The sequence below is a fragment of the Vigna umbellata genome, chromosome 11, assembly GCF_029865625.1.
Source record: "Vigna umbellata cultivar VRB3 chromosome 11, Vumbellata_1.0, whole genome shotgun sequence".
In the NCBI taxonomy this organism is placed as follows: domain Eukaryota; kingdom Viridiplantae; phylum Streptophyta; class Magnoliopsida; order Fabales; family Fabaceae; genus Vigna; species Vigna umbellata.
Window position 1 is genome coordinate 31298419 of NC_142175.1, and position 20712 is coordinate 31319130.

A 20712-nucleotide genomic window follows, 5' to 3' on the forward strand; every position below is an offset into this window, starting at 1 on the left:
ACAAAAAAAGGTTAAACGATATAATTAAAAATTATCATAAATTATGAATTGTCTTATAAGTCAATTCTCATCGCAGGTAGATATGATCGTGATAATGGTTTTAAACGTGTAAGTGTTACTATATTATTGAAGGTGTAGTAATGACAATCAAGTAAAATATAATTAATTTTTTCCTCAAAACTTGACAATTCATTGATACATGAAATATTATATTAACTCTTAAATAATAGTATAAGTCAATTTACAATGTTATTATAGAGGGTTAAATCAATTTTAATGAGATGTAAAATGTTAAAATTAAGAAAAAATGAAAAATTGTAAAATTACTTTGAAATTTATTTTTATATTATGCGAAACATATATTTAAGTTAAATCAACGTTAACTATAATAGTAGAGTTAGATTATTTTAATAAATAAAATAATTTTGTGTGTCAAATCTATGTTAGCTTAGTTGATATTAATAGAGTTCTGTTGATATTAATAACATTAACTTAGTTGACTGTAAACTAACACCAACTATTTCTAACTTTGTTAATGAGTAAATGTATTTGTGTTAGCGACATATTTGTCTATTTACTCAATGTTAATTAAAATGACTAAGATTGATGTTAACATAACCTAATTTTATTTATTTTCAGTATTTATATTTGTTTAAGTTAGTATCAATATGACAGATATTAATTTAATATTATTTTTTTAAGTTAACGTTAATTAGATTGAGATTAGTAAAACATATTTTTAATATTTATTTAATAATTTATATATTACGAATCATTTTATCTCAATAATTTACAAACAATAATTATGTAGGTTATTTTAATTCAAAGATCTATATTTAAAGATAAAAATTTCTTTATCATTCATTCTTTTTTTATATAAATCTTCATGTACTTATTATTTTCTTTGACTAATTTCATTTCCTTTATTCATATTCGTACTCTTCAATCACATTGATCATTTTTCATTTATGTATGCTTATTTTTTTCATCCACACTTAGTTTATTCATGTCCACCTCCTTTAATACACTCATGTATTCCATTTATACTCATCTACAACAATCTTTGCTAATTTTTTTGTTGAAAATAGATGCATTGTACAAGAAACTTTATTTTTAAAATTATTGTCATTAGTGTCAGAAAAATTGATATAATTAAAATAATATTAAAAATAGTTTTTATTTATCATCAATTAAACTGATAGTAAATTAAATAAATTTTAAAATAAAACAAAGTAATAACGTGAATTTGGTCTACATTAAATTAATTTAATTAAAAATAAATTTAAAATTAATAATAAATTAACATTCATTTAACCCATGTTACATATAGGGTTCAATAATTTTAGAATCTACAGGACGTGGGATACAAATCCTGCATTATCAACTAATTAATTTTTGGCTTTTTGCCAACACTAAATATTAATTTCTTGTAATGATTTTATATATTTTAATTTTCTTTAATTTATATTTTAATGTTTTAGTATTAGCTTTCCATTTTAATATAATGGTTAAGATTGATAATTCTGATATAATTACTCCTAAATAATTTACTTTAATTTTAGTATGTTTTATGCATGTAGTATCTCAAAAAAAAATGTATATTTATTTTGGTACTCCAAAAATATTTACTGAATAACTGCCACTGGTTTGAAGTAGTCTTGTATATATACATGTTATAAATATTTAAAGTAACTTAAGTTTGGATGTAAATCACATATTTACATTTTACTTAATTACATGTCAAATTAACCATATAACTAACGTCACTAATTAATTTCAACATTTTACTTTCTCTTCCTCTCACCTAAGCTTTTTTTAATATACATTTCTTGTTGTGTATGTATGATTTGAAATTCTCTATGTTAACAATATATATAAAAAATTCTGATAGAAAAGAATAGTTTACAATAAAAAACCATAAAAAATATTAATTTCAATGTAATATTGGAAAAGTCGATAAACTTACTGTATAAATAAATTATAATTAAATTATAGTGTAAAAACTGTTTATATGTATGTATTAGCCATACATAAAGTGAGTAAAAATTAATTAGTACCTTTAAAATAATTAAATTTGATCATGAAATTTATATTAGTTAATTGATCTTGAATTATTAGGTTATGTGAAGATAAAAATACAGAAAAAGAAAGTGGTTTCATTTTTCTCCCTTTCATATTCCATGGTGATTTTTCTGTGTTTCCATTTGGTTTGAATCCATTTCATAAATGCAGATACACGTTTGTGATCTACCCTTTGTCCCTCCATAAATATACAGGTAATCCAGCATTGACTTGGAACACTGCACATTTGCCTATAAATACCTTCTTCCTCTGCACAAGGCAGAAGGCAGAAACAAGCAAGTTAGAAAGCCTCTCCGACCTAAGTGTGTGTTGTGTTCGAGAATCTAGGAAAGATGTTTGGGATATTGAACAGGGGTCACAGGATAAAGGGGACAGTGGTGTTGATGACGAAGAATGTGTTTGACTTCAATGAATTTGTGTCGAGTACGAGGGGTGGAATAGCTGGTGTTGCTGGAGGTCTCTTTGGTGCTGCAACTGACATTGTTGGAGGAATAGTTGATGGTGCCACCGCCATCTTCAGCCGCAACATTGCCATTCAGCTGATCAGTGCAACCAAAGCTGATGGTTTGATTCTCTCTATATATCTTCTACTTCTTTCAACATGCAAACCACTTAACCTAATTCTTCTTTATCCTTTATCGTCAAATCAAGTCAACATTTCTTTAAATAACAAAACAAACACCTATACTTTACTTTTTTAACATGTTATTAATGATATTGTGCATTTCTTTTTTATAATGATAATTAGCTTGAAAAGAATTACTATTAATGATTGAAATATAGTATAGAAATGTCAAAATGGATTTAACTTGTGAGTACGGGGTCAAGTTGGAGTAAAAACTCTATTTTTTAAAATATGGTTATCGTACTTAATTAACTTATTAGTTAAACGAAGTTGAATTAAATTGAACGTAGATTGATAATGATTCTTCGACAATAAAATTTTATTTTTATTTTATCATTTATTTTCATAAGTTTGTTTATTATAATCAATTTACTACTTCTAATTATGAAAGTTGATAATTTGCTCATTTTAAATATCATAATGTTGTTTAATAATGTTTGAGAAAGTTTTAATATTTAATTTATTTGTTTTTTATATGTTAATATTTTAACTTTTAATTACTGTATTTATAATATTATTTGATAAAATAGATGCAATTTAATTTTATTGTTGTAAAAAAAAGAATTGAACTATTTAGATTGCATTGTAATAAATATGTAAAATAAATTAAAAAAATATAAAATATTTAAGTAAGTAAATCCACTTAATTCATAGTAGACTGAGTTAGGTTCCAAAAATTTTAATTTACAAAACAAATTTAGCCGAATTAAACTGACTCAATTTAATTGAACATATGGATTGGGTTTGACATCTCTTTTAATATAAATCTATTATATATATATATATATATATATAATTATTAGATTATTTTGAATACACCACTGCTCTGGCAAAAAACTTTCTATTACAACTATTTTGAATGTTAGGTTATGTAGTAAAAAACAAGAATTATGATTTGAAACTCAATTTGTATTTAAATAGATTACATTTTTTCTAAAAAAACCTAATCTATATAAGCTCAAAAATAAAAAATAGGCTTCGGTTTCTCTTCATAAGTGTAGCCTATTATTATTTAAAAATAAATAAATTTTTATATAGATAATAAGTATACTTTTATCATTGTTTCTCATGAATACTCTTTTGACAATAATTACGTCTAGTATCATCTATAAAAAAAATCTCATTTAATTTATATATATACTCGAAATAACTTTCGTTAGAGTATTTGTTTTTCTAAAAAATACAAAGATTTATGGTCGAAGTTTGCAGTATTTTTTAATAGACTGCGGTAAAATAAATAAAAAAGAAATGAAGAAAAAGATAGAAACAAAAATACAGAAATATAGTGAGTATCTATGTTTTTTATAAATAAATTATAGTAGAGGTATTAAAATAAATTTATTTTAATTATATGTTATATTGCAAAACAGTAAATAATTTAATAGCATAAAATATTTACTATGTATTACCAGTTTATATTAATGTTATTATAAATATTAGTATAGAGTAGGAGCATTATTCACAGATTGATTTTAAGTAAAAAAAAATTAACTGATCCAAATATACTAACTCACGGTCTAATTATGCTTAGAGTGTTTTGTTTAAAATATGAACCCAATCAGAAAAAAAAAAGTATTTTCTGGATTAAATTAAATGATTCAGTTTTTATCGGAGCCTTCTTAAATAATTATATTATATTCAAAATATATTATATATCATTGATTTATTTTGCTATTAAGCCAAATCAAACTTTCTTTAATGTATAATTACACAATCCAAATATCGTAAAAATATACAGAATAGTGTAAGAGTAAGATCAAAATCAATATTATGCAATTTTGGCTTTTAACTTTAAAAATAATTATGTATTGAACAACCAATTTCAGCTATGCACAACTACCAAATTTGAATACTTTATAACTAATAATTATTGTTGATATAAACAGTGAATACTATGGGACCAAACATAACAACTAAACTATTGCAAAGTTCATAAGTACTAAAATTAGTGAAAGTACACGTTCAAAACCTGTATGTTTTTTTTTTTTATCAGATAAACTAATATATGCATTATAGTTAATACTCAGTTTTGAATTTACCAACTAAAATATAAGTGGGTAAAATCCATTATGAAAGTGTATGAATAACGGTTGATGACAAACCGAATTTGAAGTGTTGTTTATCTGTATTCTTTATGTAGGGCTTGGAAATGGAAAGGTTGGAAAACAAACCTTTTTGGAGAAGCATCTTCCTTCGTTACCAAACTTGGGAGATAGACAAGATGCATTCAATGTTTATTTTGAATGGGATGAGAGTTTTGGAATTCCAGGAGCATTTTACATCAAAAACTTTATGCAATCTGAGTTTTTTCTTGTCAGTCTCACTCTTGAAGACATTCCAAATCATGGAACCATTCGCTTTGTTTGCAACTCATGGGTTTACAACGCTAAATCTTACAAAAAGGATCGCATTTTCTTTGTTAACAAGGTAAAATAAATGATTTTTTTACACTAACAACGTAGATTTTTAGACTTAAATCAATCTCACAGAAAGGATTTATAAAATAAGATTTGCAACTATAAATAAACCTTGATAAGACTTTCAACACATTTTCTCACAATTATATATATATATATATATATATATATATATATATATATATATATATATATATATATATATATATATATATATATATATATATATATATATATATATATATATATATATATATATATATATATATATTAATGGGTATTCTTAGAAGAATATAAAATAAAAATAATATATCTAAGATTTTAGTATCAAATGAAAAACATCTTTGAACGTGTTGCAGACATATCTTCCAAATGAAACTCCAACTTCACTGGTAAAGTACAGAAATGAAGAACTGGACAATCTTAGAGGAGATGGAAAAGGGGAGCGCAAGGAATATGACAGAATCTATGACTATGATGTTTACAATGATTTGGGCAACCCAGACAGTAACAAGAGTCTAGCTCGTCCTGTTCTTGGAGGGTCTAGTGATTTTCCATACCCTCGCAGGGGAAGAACTGGTAGAAAATCAACAAGAACAGGTTAGAATTCTACTTTCTTTTTTAAGTAATCAATTCCAGTTTTACCCAAATGTTTCATATGTTTTTGGTAACATAGAGATGATGGGTTCTCATTGGTGTTCTGGATGATACTGCGCACTAATTTCAGTTTTGTTTAACTTTGAATAGAGCGTAACTGTGAGGTACCAACCAGTGACACCTACATTCCAAGAGATGAAAACTTTGGTCATTTGAAGTCATCAGACTTCCTTACATACGCAATAAAGTCCTTAACTCAAAACGTGCTACCTACATTTCAAAAAGCATTCGGTTTCAACAATGAGTTTGATACATTTGAAGACGTGCGTGGACTCTTTGAAGGTGGAGTTTATCTCCCTACAGATGTAATCAGCAAAATTAGCCCCATACCAGTGCTTAAGGAAATCTTCCGCACTGATGGTGAGCAAGTTCTCAAGTTTCCACCACCTCATGTCATCAGAGGTATTCTGTATACATATGCTTATTACATTACATAACTTAAGTAGAATCAATACTTTACATTGTGTTCAATGTTTCTGTGTTTTCCAAATGATCTGGAGCAGTTAGTAAGTCTGCATGGATGACTGATGAAGAATTTGGAAGAGAGATGTTGGCTGGTGTAAATCCTGGCCTAATTCAACGCCTTCAAGTAAGCAGTGCTTTGTTGTTTGTTTAGTAACTAAGAACAAATTTGGTGTCTCTGTTGGATTATATATGCATTGAATCATTGTTGATGTTATTAACAAAATGGTAGGAGTTCCCTCCAAAAAGCAAGTTAGATGTTACAAAGTATGGTGATCAAACTAGTACAATAACTAAAGAACACTTGGAGATCAACCTTGGTGGATTTACAGTGGAACAGGTGAGTGATATAAATATTATAACAAAATGACGCATCAATACCAAATTAATCGTGACACTAAATGATTGGTTATGTTTGTGCAACAGGCACTGAAGGATAACAGATTGTTCTTATTAGATCATCATGATGCATTCATACCGTATTTAGAAAGGATCAATGACCTTCCCACTTCAAAGTGTTACGCCACAAGAACTATACTTTTCTTGAAAGATGACAACACATTGAAGCCACTGGCCATTGAATTAAGTTTGCCAAATCCTGGGGGAAATGGTGTCAATAGTAGAGTCATCTTGCCTGCAGAGCAAGGTGCCGAAAGCACAATTTGGCTACTTGCAAAGGCTTATGTTGTTGTAAATGACTCCTGCTACCATCAACTCATGAGCCATTGGTATTGAAATTGAAAATTCTACCACTGACATCACAAACAAACTTATCTATTTTGAATCTGTGAAGTGATTTTTTATTTGTTCGCGATCTCAGGTTGAATACTCATGCCGTGATGGAGCCGTTTGTGATAGCAACAAACAGACATTTGAGTGTGCTCCACCCTATTCATAAACTCTTGTTGCCTCATTATCGTGACACTATGAATATCAATGGCCTTGCACGACAATCGCTCATCAACGCAGGTGGTGTTATTGAGAGATCGTTTTTGCTTGGCAAATTTGCTGTAGAGATGTCTTCAGCAGTTTACAAGAATTGGGTTTTCACTGATCAAGCCCTTCCAGCAGATCTTATCAAGAGGTAATGTTCATACACATATAGATTGCTATAAAGTTTTCAAGTTAAAAGTTTCATTTTTTTGATACCAAGTCCTTTGTATTATTCATCCTTGACTCAGAGGAATGGCAGTTGAAGATCCATCCTCTCCCTATGGCCTCCGGCTTGTGGTAGAGGACTACCCTTATGCTGTTGATGGACTAGAAATATGGGATACTATTCAAACTTGGGTTAAAGACTATGTCTCCCTGTATTATCCCACAAATGATGCAGTTAAGAAAGACACTGAACTCCAAGCTTGGTGGAAGGAAGCTGTTGAGAAAGGTCATGGTGACTTGAAAGATAAGCCATGGTGGCCAAAGTTGAACACTCCTCAAGATTTGATTCACACTTGCTCCATTATTATATGGATTGCTTCAGCTCTTCATGCAGCTGTGAATTTTGGACAATATCCTTACGGAGGATTCATCCTAAACCGGCCTACTATAACCAGAAGATTGCTGCCTGAACCAGGAACCAAAGAATATGATGAACTGACCAAAAATTACCAAAAGGCTTATTTGAGAACAGTTACAGGGAAGGTTGAGGCCCTTGTGGATCTTTCAGTGATAGAGATATTGTCAAGACATGCTTCTGATGAGGTCTATCTTGGAGAGAGGGACAATCCAAATTGGACTGATGACAAAAAAGCACTTCAAGCTTTTCAAAAGTTTGGAGAAAAGCTGAAGGTAATTGAAGATAAAATCATGGGGAGGAACAAAGATCCAAGTCTTAGAAACCGTAATGGACCAGTTCAGATGCCTTACACTTTGCTTCTTCCTAGCTGTGAAGATGAAGGTCTCACTTTCAGAGGAATTCCCAACAGTATCTCTATCTAATGAATTTGTCTACGTGTTGTTCTCTTTCCTTAATAAGAAATAAATATGCAAGCTTGTCTAGCTGGCATGACTGTCTTCTACATACATTCATAAGTGCTGTATCGGATTTTATCAGTTTTAGTATTTGGTACTGTCATCCTTCAGTTCCTATCATGTTGCAAGTTTCTTATCCTACCTATGAATATGAAAGATTATATGATCTAATTTGTTCCTGCACCTCATCACAAGTTTCCAGATATTTTCATCTGGAATAGGAGTGAGATAAGTGTCTTGCAGAAGTTTTTTTTTTTCTTTTTTTTTTTCCAGAATTGATCTAATATGTTTCGAAAAGTAAAATCCGGTTTGATGGTGCAGAAAGAAATTTGATTGGTACAAAAAGAAACACTCTTTATGAAAGTGGAGAAGGAAACTGCCCAGAGTTGACCAGACTACATTTAACTAAGTTTGGGCTTAATTAAAGACACATGAGTGGAATATTTCATCCTACACCTCCAACATCTCATCCTGCACCTCCAAAAATTCCATTTTTAACCTTCTAACATTTCATTCTTATCGTACACCTCCAACTTTTTTAAAAATTTCATTTTTAACTTTAAAAAATATTTTTTATTTTCTTCTTTTTCTTATTAAAAACACTCTGCACCACCTTAATAATAATTAAATTTAAAATTCAAATATTATTTAATATAATTTTATATTTTAATAATTATTAAAATATGATTTATATTATAATATTAATTATATTAAAAGTATAAAAATAAAATAATAAAAATAAAAGTAATAAAAATAAATAAAAAATTATATTAAATAAAATATGTAATATATTTAAATGTATTTAAATATATTAAATTATATTAAAATACTAAAATACATTAAATATTTATTAAAATTTAAATAAAAGACAAAATTTTAAAAATAATTATTTATTTAAAATCAAATAAAATTATATTAAATAAAATATTTAAAAACATTTAAATTATATTAAAATGTTAAATTAAATTAAATAATTATTAAAATTTAAATAAAAAATAAATTTCTAAAAACAATTGTTCAAGGATATCCGTAACATTACTTATCAGATATCTATATCCGATTAATAAATCTTTCAATTTTTTTTTTAACTTTAATAATTATTGAATTTAATTTAATATTTTAATATAATTTATTATATTTAAATACATGATTATAATTATTTATTTTTATTATTATTAATTTTATTTTTATTATTTTATTTATAAGTTTTTAATACAATTATTATTATAATATAAATCATATTTTAATAATTATTAAAATATAAAATTATATTAAATAATATTTTGTAACATCCCAATATCCCACATTGGATAATTCATAATTTATATATTGTAACATTACATTTACGGTAACATCCCGTAATCTCACACTTAAAAATTCACAGTTGATATATTTTAACCTCAGATTTCAACTATAAACTCCTAAATATAACTTGAATTCTTCTAACTTATTCTTCGATCTCTTTCTTCCTTGGTATTGTTTCAGACGACATTCCTTCATCTGCTCCCGTATAACGAATTATACGATCATCGCACATACCCAAACACAAAAGAAAACACAAACAAGTAGGGTGAGCTAACATGCAACAAATCATTTATAAAACATGCATAATTACTTTGATATAAGTATCATATAATAATTATGTCATACACCCTCATACCATCGTACCACAATTCCTATTGCACACTCGTCCCATAATACCCAATAAACACCACAGTACCCAATAGACACTCATTTCACAATACCCAATATACACTTATCCCCGACGATATGTTGTTGAGTAATTCAACGAAAGCTTCCCCACTTGTGATGCCATTCTTAGTCCCCTCACTATGTCCAAAACCGGCACATAGACCAGGACATCCTGCCCTTCATACCATCCACAATGTTAGTCCCCTCACTATGTCCAAAACCGGCACATAGACCAGAACATCCTGCCCTCCATACCACCCACAAGGATAGTCCCCTCACTATGTCCAAAACAGGCACATAGACCAGGACCTCCTGCTCCTCTCACCACATAATTCATCCCTCTCTACTTGAGACTAGATAATTATTAGAGTATCAGGATAACCCCCAACTACGGGACTCTCAACATCAACATATACACAAATACCATAACATTATTGAATCTCTCCACAAGACTCATACCATACTCATATTCCTCAACTCACATTATATCCTTACAAAATCTCCCCATAATACTCATATCATGTTCAGACGCATAAACTCAATTGCAATATAATAAAATGCAATAATCACAATTATAATTCATAATTTCATATCTACCACAATAACATGAATTAATATTTCCATTCCAACAACATATATTGCATAATAATTTAACAGTACAAAATCTGTTCAATAGGATTTAAGTCAAAAACTTGTCGAGTAGACTTCCAGGAAAGAGAGGTGCGTCACAATGGACAACTTAAGTACCAAGTCTTTCCTTAGCCAAAGTGTTCCTCAACTAGTTTTTAACAAATTTCTTATTTACAGATTTTAAACAACAACATATAATATTAACACCGAAATTTAATATAGATATCAAAAAAATAGAAATTTAGCAATATTGAGATCCCTGAGAAGATACGAAATTAATATCTCTAAATCGGTAACTCCAATTTCAAATCTGAATGGTCACAAAAATTCACTTTTTGTTATAAACTACATATTAAAATTTCAGGTTGATCCAACGGTTAACTAGATAGATATTGAGGTTTTTACCGAGGTAACTCAGGTGCAGAATTTTAAGTGGTTTTCGGTTATACTCAAAATGCGGAACTAATTTCCCTAATCACAGACATTTAATTACAAATCTGAACGGTCAAAATGACTTAATATGTCTTATGAATTACATACTAAATTTTGGGCTCAATCTAACGGTAAATGAAATATATATGAAATATTTACCATGATAACTTAAGAACAGAAATATAGTGTTCATCAGATTTTTTCAAAACTTAAAAATTATTTTCTCCAAACATAGACTTTCAATTAAAAATCCGATCGGTCAAAGTGTATTAATATATCTTAGGAATCATGTATAAAATTTTCAATTTGATCTAACGGTCAAATAAGTCATAATATATATTTTACCGAGATGACTCAGTAACAGATCTACAGGGGTAATTAATTTACTCAAACATGCAGGATTTATTTCTCTAAGTACAGACATCTAATTACAAATCCAAACGGTCAAGGTGAAGAAATAGGTCTTAGGATTCATATATTAAAATTTTAGCTAAATCCAACGGTCAAAATAATTAAAAGAAAAGTTTTACCATACTAACTCGAAAATAAGAAAATTATAATAATGAAAACTAAATTTATATAAGTGAATAGATAACTACCATTACCAAAATTTTAACATACTCATAACTCATATTCATTATCATAACATGAATAAAAATCATATGCAAGAAGGATTAGCTCCCCTACCTCTATTCCAGACTTAATCTCCTGCTCCGAATTTGTTTCCCCGGAACCCTTCACAACTTCTACTCTTCTTGCAACTAAAAATTTTCTCCCTAACTCTTTTTTTTTTTCTATTTCTCAAGCTCTCACTTGATTTCTCTTCTCTTGGTGCAGAATACCCTTCCCTCCCATGGCTATTTATAGTAAAAAAAATTTACTATTCATTAATATTTTAATATTATTTATTATTTTAATATTATTTAAAAATAATATTTCAATCATTTTCTCACCAAATCTGATCCTAATTTCTACCTACTACTTTCTTCCATGCTAAGGAATCTAAATGCTGAAAATTTATTTTTTTTTTTTTTACTATTTACTTTTTACTATTTACTATTTACTTTTTACTATTCAATTTAAAAAATTTACTAAATAAGTTACCAAAAATCTGAACCTCTCCTTCTAAAATTACTATAATTTTATATCCAAAATTTACATTTTTCTATCCATTAAAATTATTATTACTAATAAAATACTAAAATTTACTACTATAAATATATATATATATATATATATATATTATTTTTTTTTTCATGAATCTTACATATTTAAATTTAAATTAAATTAAATTATTATTAAGATGGTGAATAAGAAAGAAAAGAAAATGAAAAAATATTCATTAAAGTTGAAAATGAAAATTTTGAAAAAGTTGGAGGTGTAGGATGAGATGTTAAAAGGTTAAAAATGTAATTTTTAGAGGTGCAGGATGATATCTTGGAGGTGTAGGATGAAACACTCGAGTGAGTGTTGCTCCCTCCACCACCACGGAATACTTCCTCTATACGAATGTCAACCTCCGTTTCATCAGCCCGTACTAAAATTTTTAATTAATTCTATTTAACGGATGTGGCACATCGGTTTAGCTAAATATATAAAAAATATTAAATTAATAAACGAAAAATGTTAACTAAAATAATATTAAAACATAAATAATAAATAATTAAATTAAACTAGGTTGGTTGGTGAACCTAGCTCACTACGGGTTCAACCCGAGTGAGTCAGGTTCTAAGTAAACCGGGTTAAAAATTAGCTCATATAAAAAAAATTTATTTTTTTCAAATCCAACCTGATTCGAATTCGTGGTGAGTCGAATTAACTTGTGGGTTCTAACCCATTTAGAGAACACTAGAAAAAATGTTTCAAGCAAGTTAATTTGATTTCAGGTGAAATATAAATGAATTTTTTTAAGAAAATTGTGTATATTTTCATAATTTTTGACAACGTTTTATAATTTCAATCAAGTATTTCAGTGTTGTTTTTTGTATTCTTTGAAATAGTTTGCCTATTACTTTCCTTTCCAAAATTTCATTTTAGTTAAAAAATAAATTTCTTATATGAATGTTAGTTACATTATAATTTTTATCAACAACTTTTATCCATAAAGAAATAATAGTTACCAACAAATTTTTATAGTTTCCGACGAGCATCGACAATAGTTAAATTCATTTTTATTATTTATAGGTTAAAATATTTAAAATAATGAAAAGTGTTGATTGTTATGACAAAATTCTAAATGTCTCTAGAATTAAATTTATGAGAGTAATTATATAGCATAAACTTCTTCTAGATTAACCTTTTATATATCAAATCAATATAAAAACAGTCTAAAACCTTAATAATAAAATAAAACTAATTTCTTATATTTTACTAAAAGTTTGCATTAAGTTCATATATTTATACATTTATAACTACTAATCCATTATACTTTATGTCCATAGGCAAACTATTAGTTGTTTTATCTCCAGGTTCTAAATTATTTTTTAATAATTAAATATCACAAATATACAATCAATAATAATATATATTAAAATATAAGGTAAAAAAAAAAGAAGTATATTAAATAACAAAAATGACAAAGTTAATAACTCCTATGAGTATTAAAAATATGAAGAATGATGATGATGGATGACTTCAGTCTTCACTTAGAGTTAGTTCCCTATTACTCAAAAGAATTATTTAAATATTTGTAAGGCCTTCTATTTAAGAATTTTCATAATGCACAATTCATTGGGTGAACTCGTTGGGCAACCAAACTTTTTCTCAATGGGTGAATTGGTTGGCTAGGTTAATAGGTCTGAAATTTGTATTTAATTTTGTAACTAAAATAATCTCACCTTAAAAGCCGATTTTATGGGGTTGAGTTAGACTTAAAATCCACTTTTGAACACACTATCAGACTTAGGTTACAATTTATCCTAGCAAAATTTGTGTTGGTAGAACATATTATCAGACTGCTATCATACTATACATTAATGTCTAGTCTTACGCTCGATAGGTATATACTCAGTGAGGGATATGTTAAAAATTTGACATCGACTAGAGATAAAACAAATTTATAATATATAATATAAATGATTCAATTAATAACTGAATTTTTTAATTATCTTAACGATGTTATATATATATATATATATATATATATATATATATATATATATTCTTGTCTATTATTCAAATATCTTTGATATATTCTTCAAATTTTTTGTAATTTTCACTTATTCTATAATATAATTCAAAACAAAATTCAAATAATTTTCTTTTCAAAATTATTTAAAAAACCTTAGATTATTCAAAAAGATAATAATGAAAATATTAATAATAAACAAAATAAAAATATGATTCATTTATTTAAAACGCACTAAAGTAATTTGGATCAGTTGTGAACAAAAAATAAATGTCAATTTATATAAAGATTAAAAATACTTGTTAGATTGTGTTTCCTTTTAAGAAAAATCCCAAATGAAGTTTGATAAAATGAAATTTGGTTATACAGGATAAAATATACATTTTTTTTCAATGAATTCGTTTTCTAAATCAATTGAAAACGTAAATTTTACACATGGAAAATATTTTACTCTCTGTCTCAATATTAAGGATAAATAAGTAAAGTAGGTCAATCTCTGTAAAATGTAAAATTCTACGTACATACATAGGTCACGTTTTAAATGAATTCCATTCATAAATTAATAACATTTTTATGCATCTATTAAATTAAAATTATAAAAGTTAGATAAAATTATTTTCTTAGTTTTGTTTTAAACAGCATCTGCAAATACGCTGAAAATATCGACGAATTCTGCTGGTTCAACGGACTAATTCTAAGTTAAATATAGCTATGATTTTTTTTTTTAAATATAGCTGTTATTTGTTTTTCTAATGAATTAAATTACATTACACAGGACTAAAGTAAAAAATAAATAAATAAGTCCACACAAACTAATGAAGAAATTTATGCACATGGAGTGCAACATTCAATTATTGCACATGGATGTATAGTAAGGGTGATAATGTTATGACTTTTTCAGCACAAAAATAGTATTTTAAGTACATGCATGATGAGAGTACCAGGAAAGCTTAGAGCTTACAGATATTATTCAACCATGACTTGTGATATAAGATTTATTTTTTTTGTTTTTTATAATATATATATATATATATATATATATATATATATATATATATATATATATATATATATATATATATATATATATATATTAGTTCATTCTACACTGTAACCTTGATATTTCTTCTTAATGTAACTAATGAAAATATGTACTAATTAACAAAAATTTAAAACAAAATTGAGAGAGAAGGAAGGATCTTCAATGAATAAAGAGAAACTGAAATATATGAATTATTGCAATAAATATTTATGTTTGAGTTTGAGTTTTCCATTAAGTTAGAATCTACAAATTTATTATTTAAATATTGAAAACAGTGTTATAATTCTTTATTCTTTGTATAGGTTAAGTTATGATGTTTAGGTATCTGATTTTTTTTTCAATGTATTATCTCAAAAAAACCTAACATTTAGAATCGATAACTCGTCTTATTAATTGATTGAGAGATCAAAATCGAAGAAGAATATACTAATATAGTATATATATACATTTAAGAGGAAAGTTAAATAACATATAAGAAAACCAATTATTACCTATTAGAACTGCCATCATAATTATTGATTCATTAATATTAAATCTTCTCCATATATCTCATTAAAATAACTCTTCATATTTTTAAATTCCTAACAATATTTTAAATTTAGGTATGTGTCTTAAAGGTTATGAAATTTCTTTCTTCTCAAATTAGTTTATGTTTTCTAAACTTAATCTCTTCTTAAGTAATTTCAATATATGTTTAATTAATTTATATGTTTTGATTTTTAATTTCCTATTTAAATGTGTAATTTTAGCCTTGTAAATATTTATAGTTTCTATTTTATAACCCTCTTAAATCTCTAAAACTAGAAATGTAAAGATATAATTTTTTTTCTAAATATAAACTATAAAATTAACATTAATACTATGAGTGGAAAATCAACTCAAGACACCATTTATAATAATAAAAATAAACAATTTTATTTATTTACTCATTTATGTTTTATGACAATTTGAATAGAGTATCTTAAATTTTTAACCACACAATCTATGATTAAGCATTTCTATTTGGTCCAACCCTACGATTTGGTCTTGATTCACATGGATAAATGTTAAAAAAGTCCTTTGGACCAAAATGGAAACAAAAGCCCTATGTGTTAGGGTCAACCAACAATCATTTTATGTGAGTAAGTCTTAAGTCACAATAGGCATGATTAATTTTGGTCCAAGTTAAGTAGGTCATTTAGGTTGGATCCAGGTCAGATTGCGTCTAGGTCAAACTAAAGTTGATAGAATCCATATTGTGAAAAGTTGAATTGAACTCATGTTGTACAAAGTTTAGTTGGGGCCATTCTTGGTTGAATCAGGTCGAGCCCAAAATTAGTCAAGTCAAGTCGGAGGGTTAAGTCAAGTTTGACACATTTTGGGTTGAGACGAGTTGGATGTGTTCAGTTCAAATTAAGTAGGGTCAACTCGAGCCACATTGGATTAAGCCAAGATAGTCTAGTTGGGTGCACATTTGACCGACTCGACTTGATCCAACTTGGGTTGAGTTGAGTTGAACCCACCTTTGGTTGAGTTGAGTAGAACCCATTTTTGTCCAAGTCGAGTCATCAATTTGAGTTGTCGGGCTGAGGTGAGTACCACATCGAACCAATATGGAGTCAAATTCAAATCATGTCATGTTAATTCAAGTGGAGATAAATTCAATCAAGTTTGGACCATCACAAGACAATATTAGGTTGAGCTAAACCCAAGTTAGGTTGGGTCGACCCATTTAGACAAGTTAAGTTAGATTCTAACTTTTCTATTAAGTTGTAAATAATACAAATTAAGTAAGAATCAATTTACAATTAATGTAAAATATTTGAGAATTATCTCACTTTAAAATATTCTAAATACTCGTGTTATAATAAAAAATATTGAGAAATTATTTAAAATCTTATAATAATATTATACCCACTTTAATTCTAATCCATTTTACACAAGAATTAGATTCTTATAAATTCTTTTAAATGACTCATTTACATTGTGTTTGTTTCAAGATGAATTCAGTTAGCTGATAGACATTTGTGTGTGATATTTACGTTTTGATCATTTGATGTTCACAAAAATGAGGGTAAGGAAATGAAAAAAAAACTTGAAATCGATTCCTCTCGTTTATAAAGAAATGCAAAGAATGTCACCTAAGAGTGAGATGTCACAATTACTCTCATTTTTTCTTTCAAATGGACTGCATGGTTACCTCTTCACCCAAATGCAATCATTCTCGCCAACTAAAATCAATTAAAGCCACAAGAACCGATTATCTCCCATTGTAATCAGTTCTCTTTTCTTATCTCATTGGAAAAATCGGTTTCGCATTATGAATGTCCAAAATTGGTTTTAGAAAAAGGTGTGGCTATAATTGGATGACTCCCAAAACATATAATCAAAAGAGGCTGACAGAATGAATTGTCGATTCTTTATATATGTAAAAATCGGTAATCCATCATTATATATAATATAAATAATATAATAAAATAATAATAATTAAAAATATTAATTTATATGTATAATATAAATAATATAATATGATAAAACAATAATAATGTATAAATGAAATATTAATAAAAATATTAAAAATAATAGATATTAATAAAAAATAATATTAGAGATATAAATAAATATAATTTAATAATAAAAAATAATAATTTAATAATAATAATAATAACAACAATAATATAATATTTATGAGGAAGACATGTTAGTAATTTGAATATATAAGGTTATTGGTGTAAAACTGACAGATGTCCTATCTATAAAAATTTCAATGATAGGATAGTTGGATAAGTCTGTGGGAGACACATTACATGTGACAAAGTTCTACGGTGGCAATGACTCACTTTTTCTTCTGACTTTTATTTCTGTAGTTAATAAAGCTGTGTGCAGCGAATCGATTTCATCAACAACTTTTGTCGTTATTCCTTACCATTTTAACACTCGCAAAAAGCATTTAAAGAATGTCCACAGCAATTTCCCAACTATTATTTTTCCACTTCACATTATTTTCAAAATGTTAGAAATTATTCATTGGTGGAAATAAACAAAGGTAGAAAGTATTTTTTATTTTGATAGTGCTTTTCCTCACATGAGAAGAAAAAATAAAAAATAAAAATAAAAATAAAACTATATATAGTTTTATACTTGTATAATTACTTAACTTTAACTTATTTTTCATTTTAAAAATGCTATTCTTTTATTTTTCATGACGTTGTCGACAAAAAAAGTAGAATTTTCATTTCTATTCTTTCTCTTTTATTTTCACAGTTTTTTTTTTTTCATTTTTCTTGTTTATAATCAAACATTGTTTGAGTCTTATCCCTTTACTATAATTTATTTACTAAAATTTACAGTTTCTTTTAAGAACGATAAAAGTTATAAGTTTGTATAAATATTAACAAGAAAGAATTATCTAAGTGTAAAAGTATATAAAATGATTATTTGTATTGAACAGTTGTTTCTTTTAGTATTTAGAGAAAATGTTTAAATACTATTTGAATTCTTATTTTTATCTACTTTATTTAATGTAGTTTTTTTTCGCGTTCAATTAAGTTATATTTTGATTTAATTTAGTTCTTTTTTTTTTAAATGTTAATGAAAAAGTATACAAGGTGACAGTATTTGTATGTATTATTTTTATTTAAGTCACTCGTTATGTTCTGTGTAAGTTGCATTCATTTTTAATTAAAAAATTAATTGAAAGTGGCAGAAAATAAGGTATATTTATTGTATTTTGAAATCCAAATTGGGAATAAAAAGAGAAATAGAGTTTGGAAAAATGAATTGGGTATTGTTTTTCATAGCATGAAAAATGATTTTGCTGTTCTTGAAATTGTGTTTGTTGTTTTGTGAGATATGTCTGATTTTCAATATTCTTTATCTTATTGTAGTAGGTAGGACAACGAATTTGTCGTTTTTTACATGGTGATATCTCAAGAAAATTTTGAAAAATGTTGATAAAAATATCAACAAAAGATTTTCAAAATATACCGACTATACTCAAGAAAGATAATTTTATTTAATTTCACTTTAAAAACAATTGCAACCCACTCTCAATTAAGCCTTCAATTAAAAGAAATAGAACTCACACACTACATGACATAATGAACAACCTAAACAAAATATAGATTATACAAACAGTAACGCCCCGACAACTTACAGAGAATATTGACTGCACCCACACATCATTACGAGGCTTTCCAATGTGCTTTGTCCTCACTTGCACACTTTCTGGAAAAACTTCCCAGAAGGTCACCCATCCCTTAATTACTTCAGACTACCGAAAAATAAATGCATTTGGTGATATGAGTAGCCAAATCAATCCTCTTAAGCTATCCTTCAACTGTATAGTCCCATACCTATATAGTCTCGAGATCCCTCTCATTTCGGTGTATGTTCGATTCGTCCATGTGCCTCTTCCACTGAAAGCCTGCCAGGAGCCGCTTTTTGTTTGTCCCCTCCCTTGCACTTCATACCTCTTGCACTTCATACCCCTTGCACTTCATACCTCTTGCACTGACGATCACTCCCCTCCCTCGTCAGTGCTCGGGTGTCACATGTCCACCAGCTTTCGTCACTCTATACATTTTTTAACCATTTAAATATCGTGACGAAAAAAATCTAAATTAAATAAAACTAACTAAAATAAAAATCCAATTAAACACGTAAAGTAAAAATAAAGACCACAAAGAATAGATATCCTAAAAATATAAGCTTTTGTGGAAAGTAGAGAGACCTCGAGTTCCGCATGCGAAATATAATATTATATTTTATTTTGAAGTAGATAAACTAATCCATGTGATGTTAGGGTTTCGTTGTTAGGGAAAACAAAGCACGTTCAAACAAAAGCATGCAGCACGCGACTGATGAAAATAAATTATATTTTATTAGAAAAAAAAAGGGCTGTTAGTATAAGTCAATTCATTCTTTTTGTTTATAAGTTATAATTTATCATTTTACATTAACCAACATTTTAATTTTTAAAATGTGACGTATTTAAAAAATAAATATGGTTTCCTAATTAAAAAAGTAATTTGTTTTAAGATAAGTGTCTAAAATGAACACTTAAAAAAAAATCGAAATCTGTTTATTTTATTAAAATATAAGCGCAAACAAAGTCATGGCTCGTCCAATAATTTATCAATTTTCAGTTGGATGAGATTTAAAAAAATAAAATACAATATTTACTTATTTATATAAAAAATAAGTTTTGAATGATTATCACATAAGAAATTATTGACTATAATACAGAAGAAAAAAAATATGTATAGAACCGAGATGTTCTATTATGCTGTAAGTTGCATTCAAATTTCTTGCAATAAGATTTTCAGAAAGACAACTAAATTATTTTTCTGTAAGTCACTAACTACTTTTATAGGATAAAATCCCAAAATTTAACCTTGTTTACTTCGTAAAAAGTTTAATTTTTTAAACAGTTGCACTACTTAGTCTTATTTTTCCCATGATGTTACTTTTATTTCCGGTTGCTTATTAACACATTAATTATTGAAATCAATTTCATAATACAAACTTTTATATATATATATATATATATATATATATATATATATTCTAAATTAATAGATTTATTGTTTAAACG

At 26.9% G+C, this 20712-nt stretch overlaps 1 protein-coding gene across 1 annotated transcript; it reads left to right on the forward strand.

Moving 5' to 3' along the window:
* Positions 1-2331: 2331 nt before the first annotated feature.
* LOC124823799 (linoleate 9S-lipoxygenase 1) lies at positions 2332-8385 on the forward strand. Its single transcript, XM_047296101.2, has 9 exons — positions 2332-2646; positions 4848-5134; positions 5484-5724; positions 5872-6183; positions 6285-6370; positions 6476-6583; positions 6670-6971; positions 7064-7327; positions 7425-8385. The coding sequence occupies exons 1-9, from the start codon at positions 2415-2417 to the stop codon at positions 8179-8181; spliced, it is 2589 nt and encodes an 862-aa protein (XP_047152057.1). The 5' UTR covers positions 2332-2414; the 3' UTR covers positions 8182-8385.
* Positions 8386-20712: the final 12327 nt, after the last annotated feature.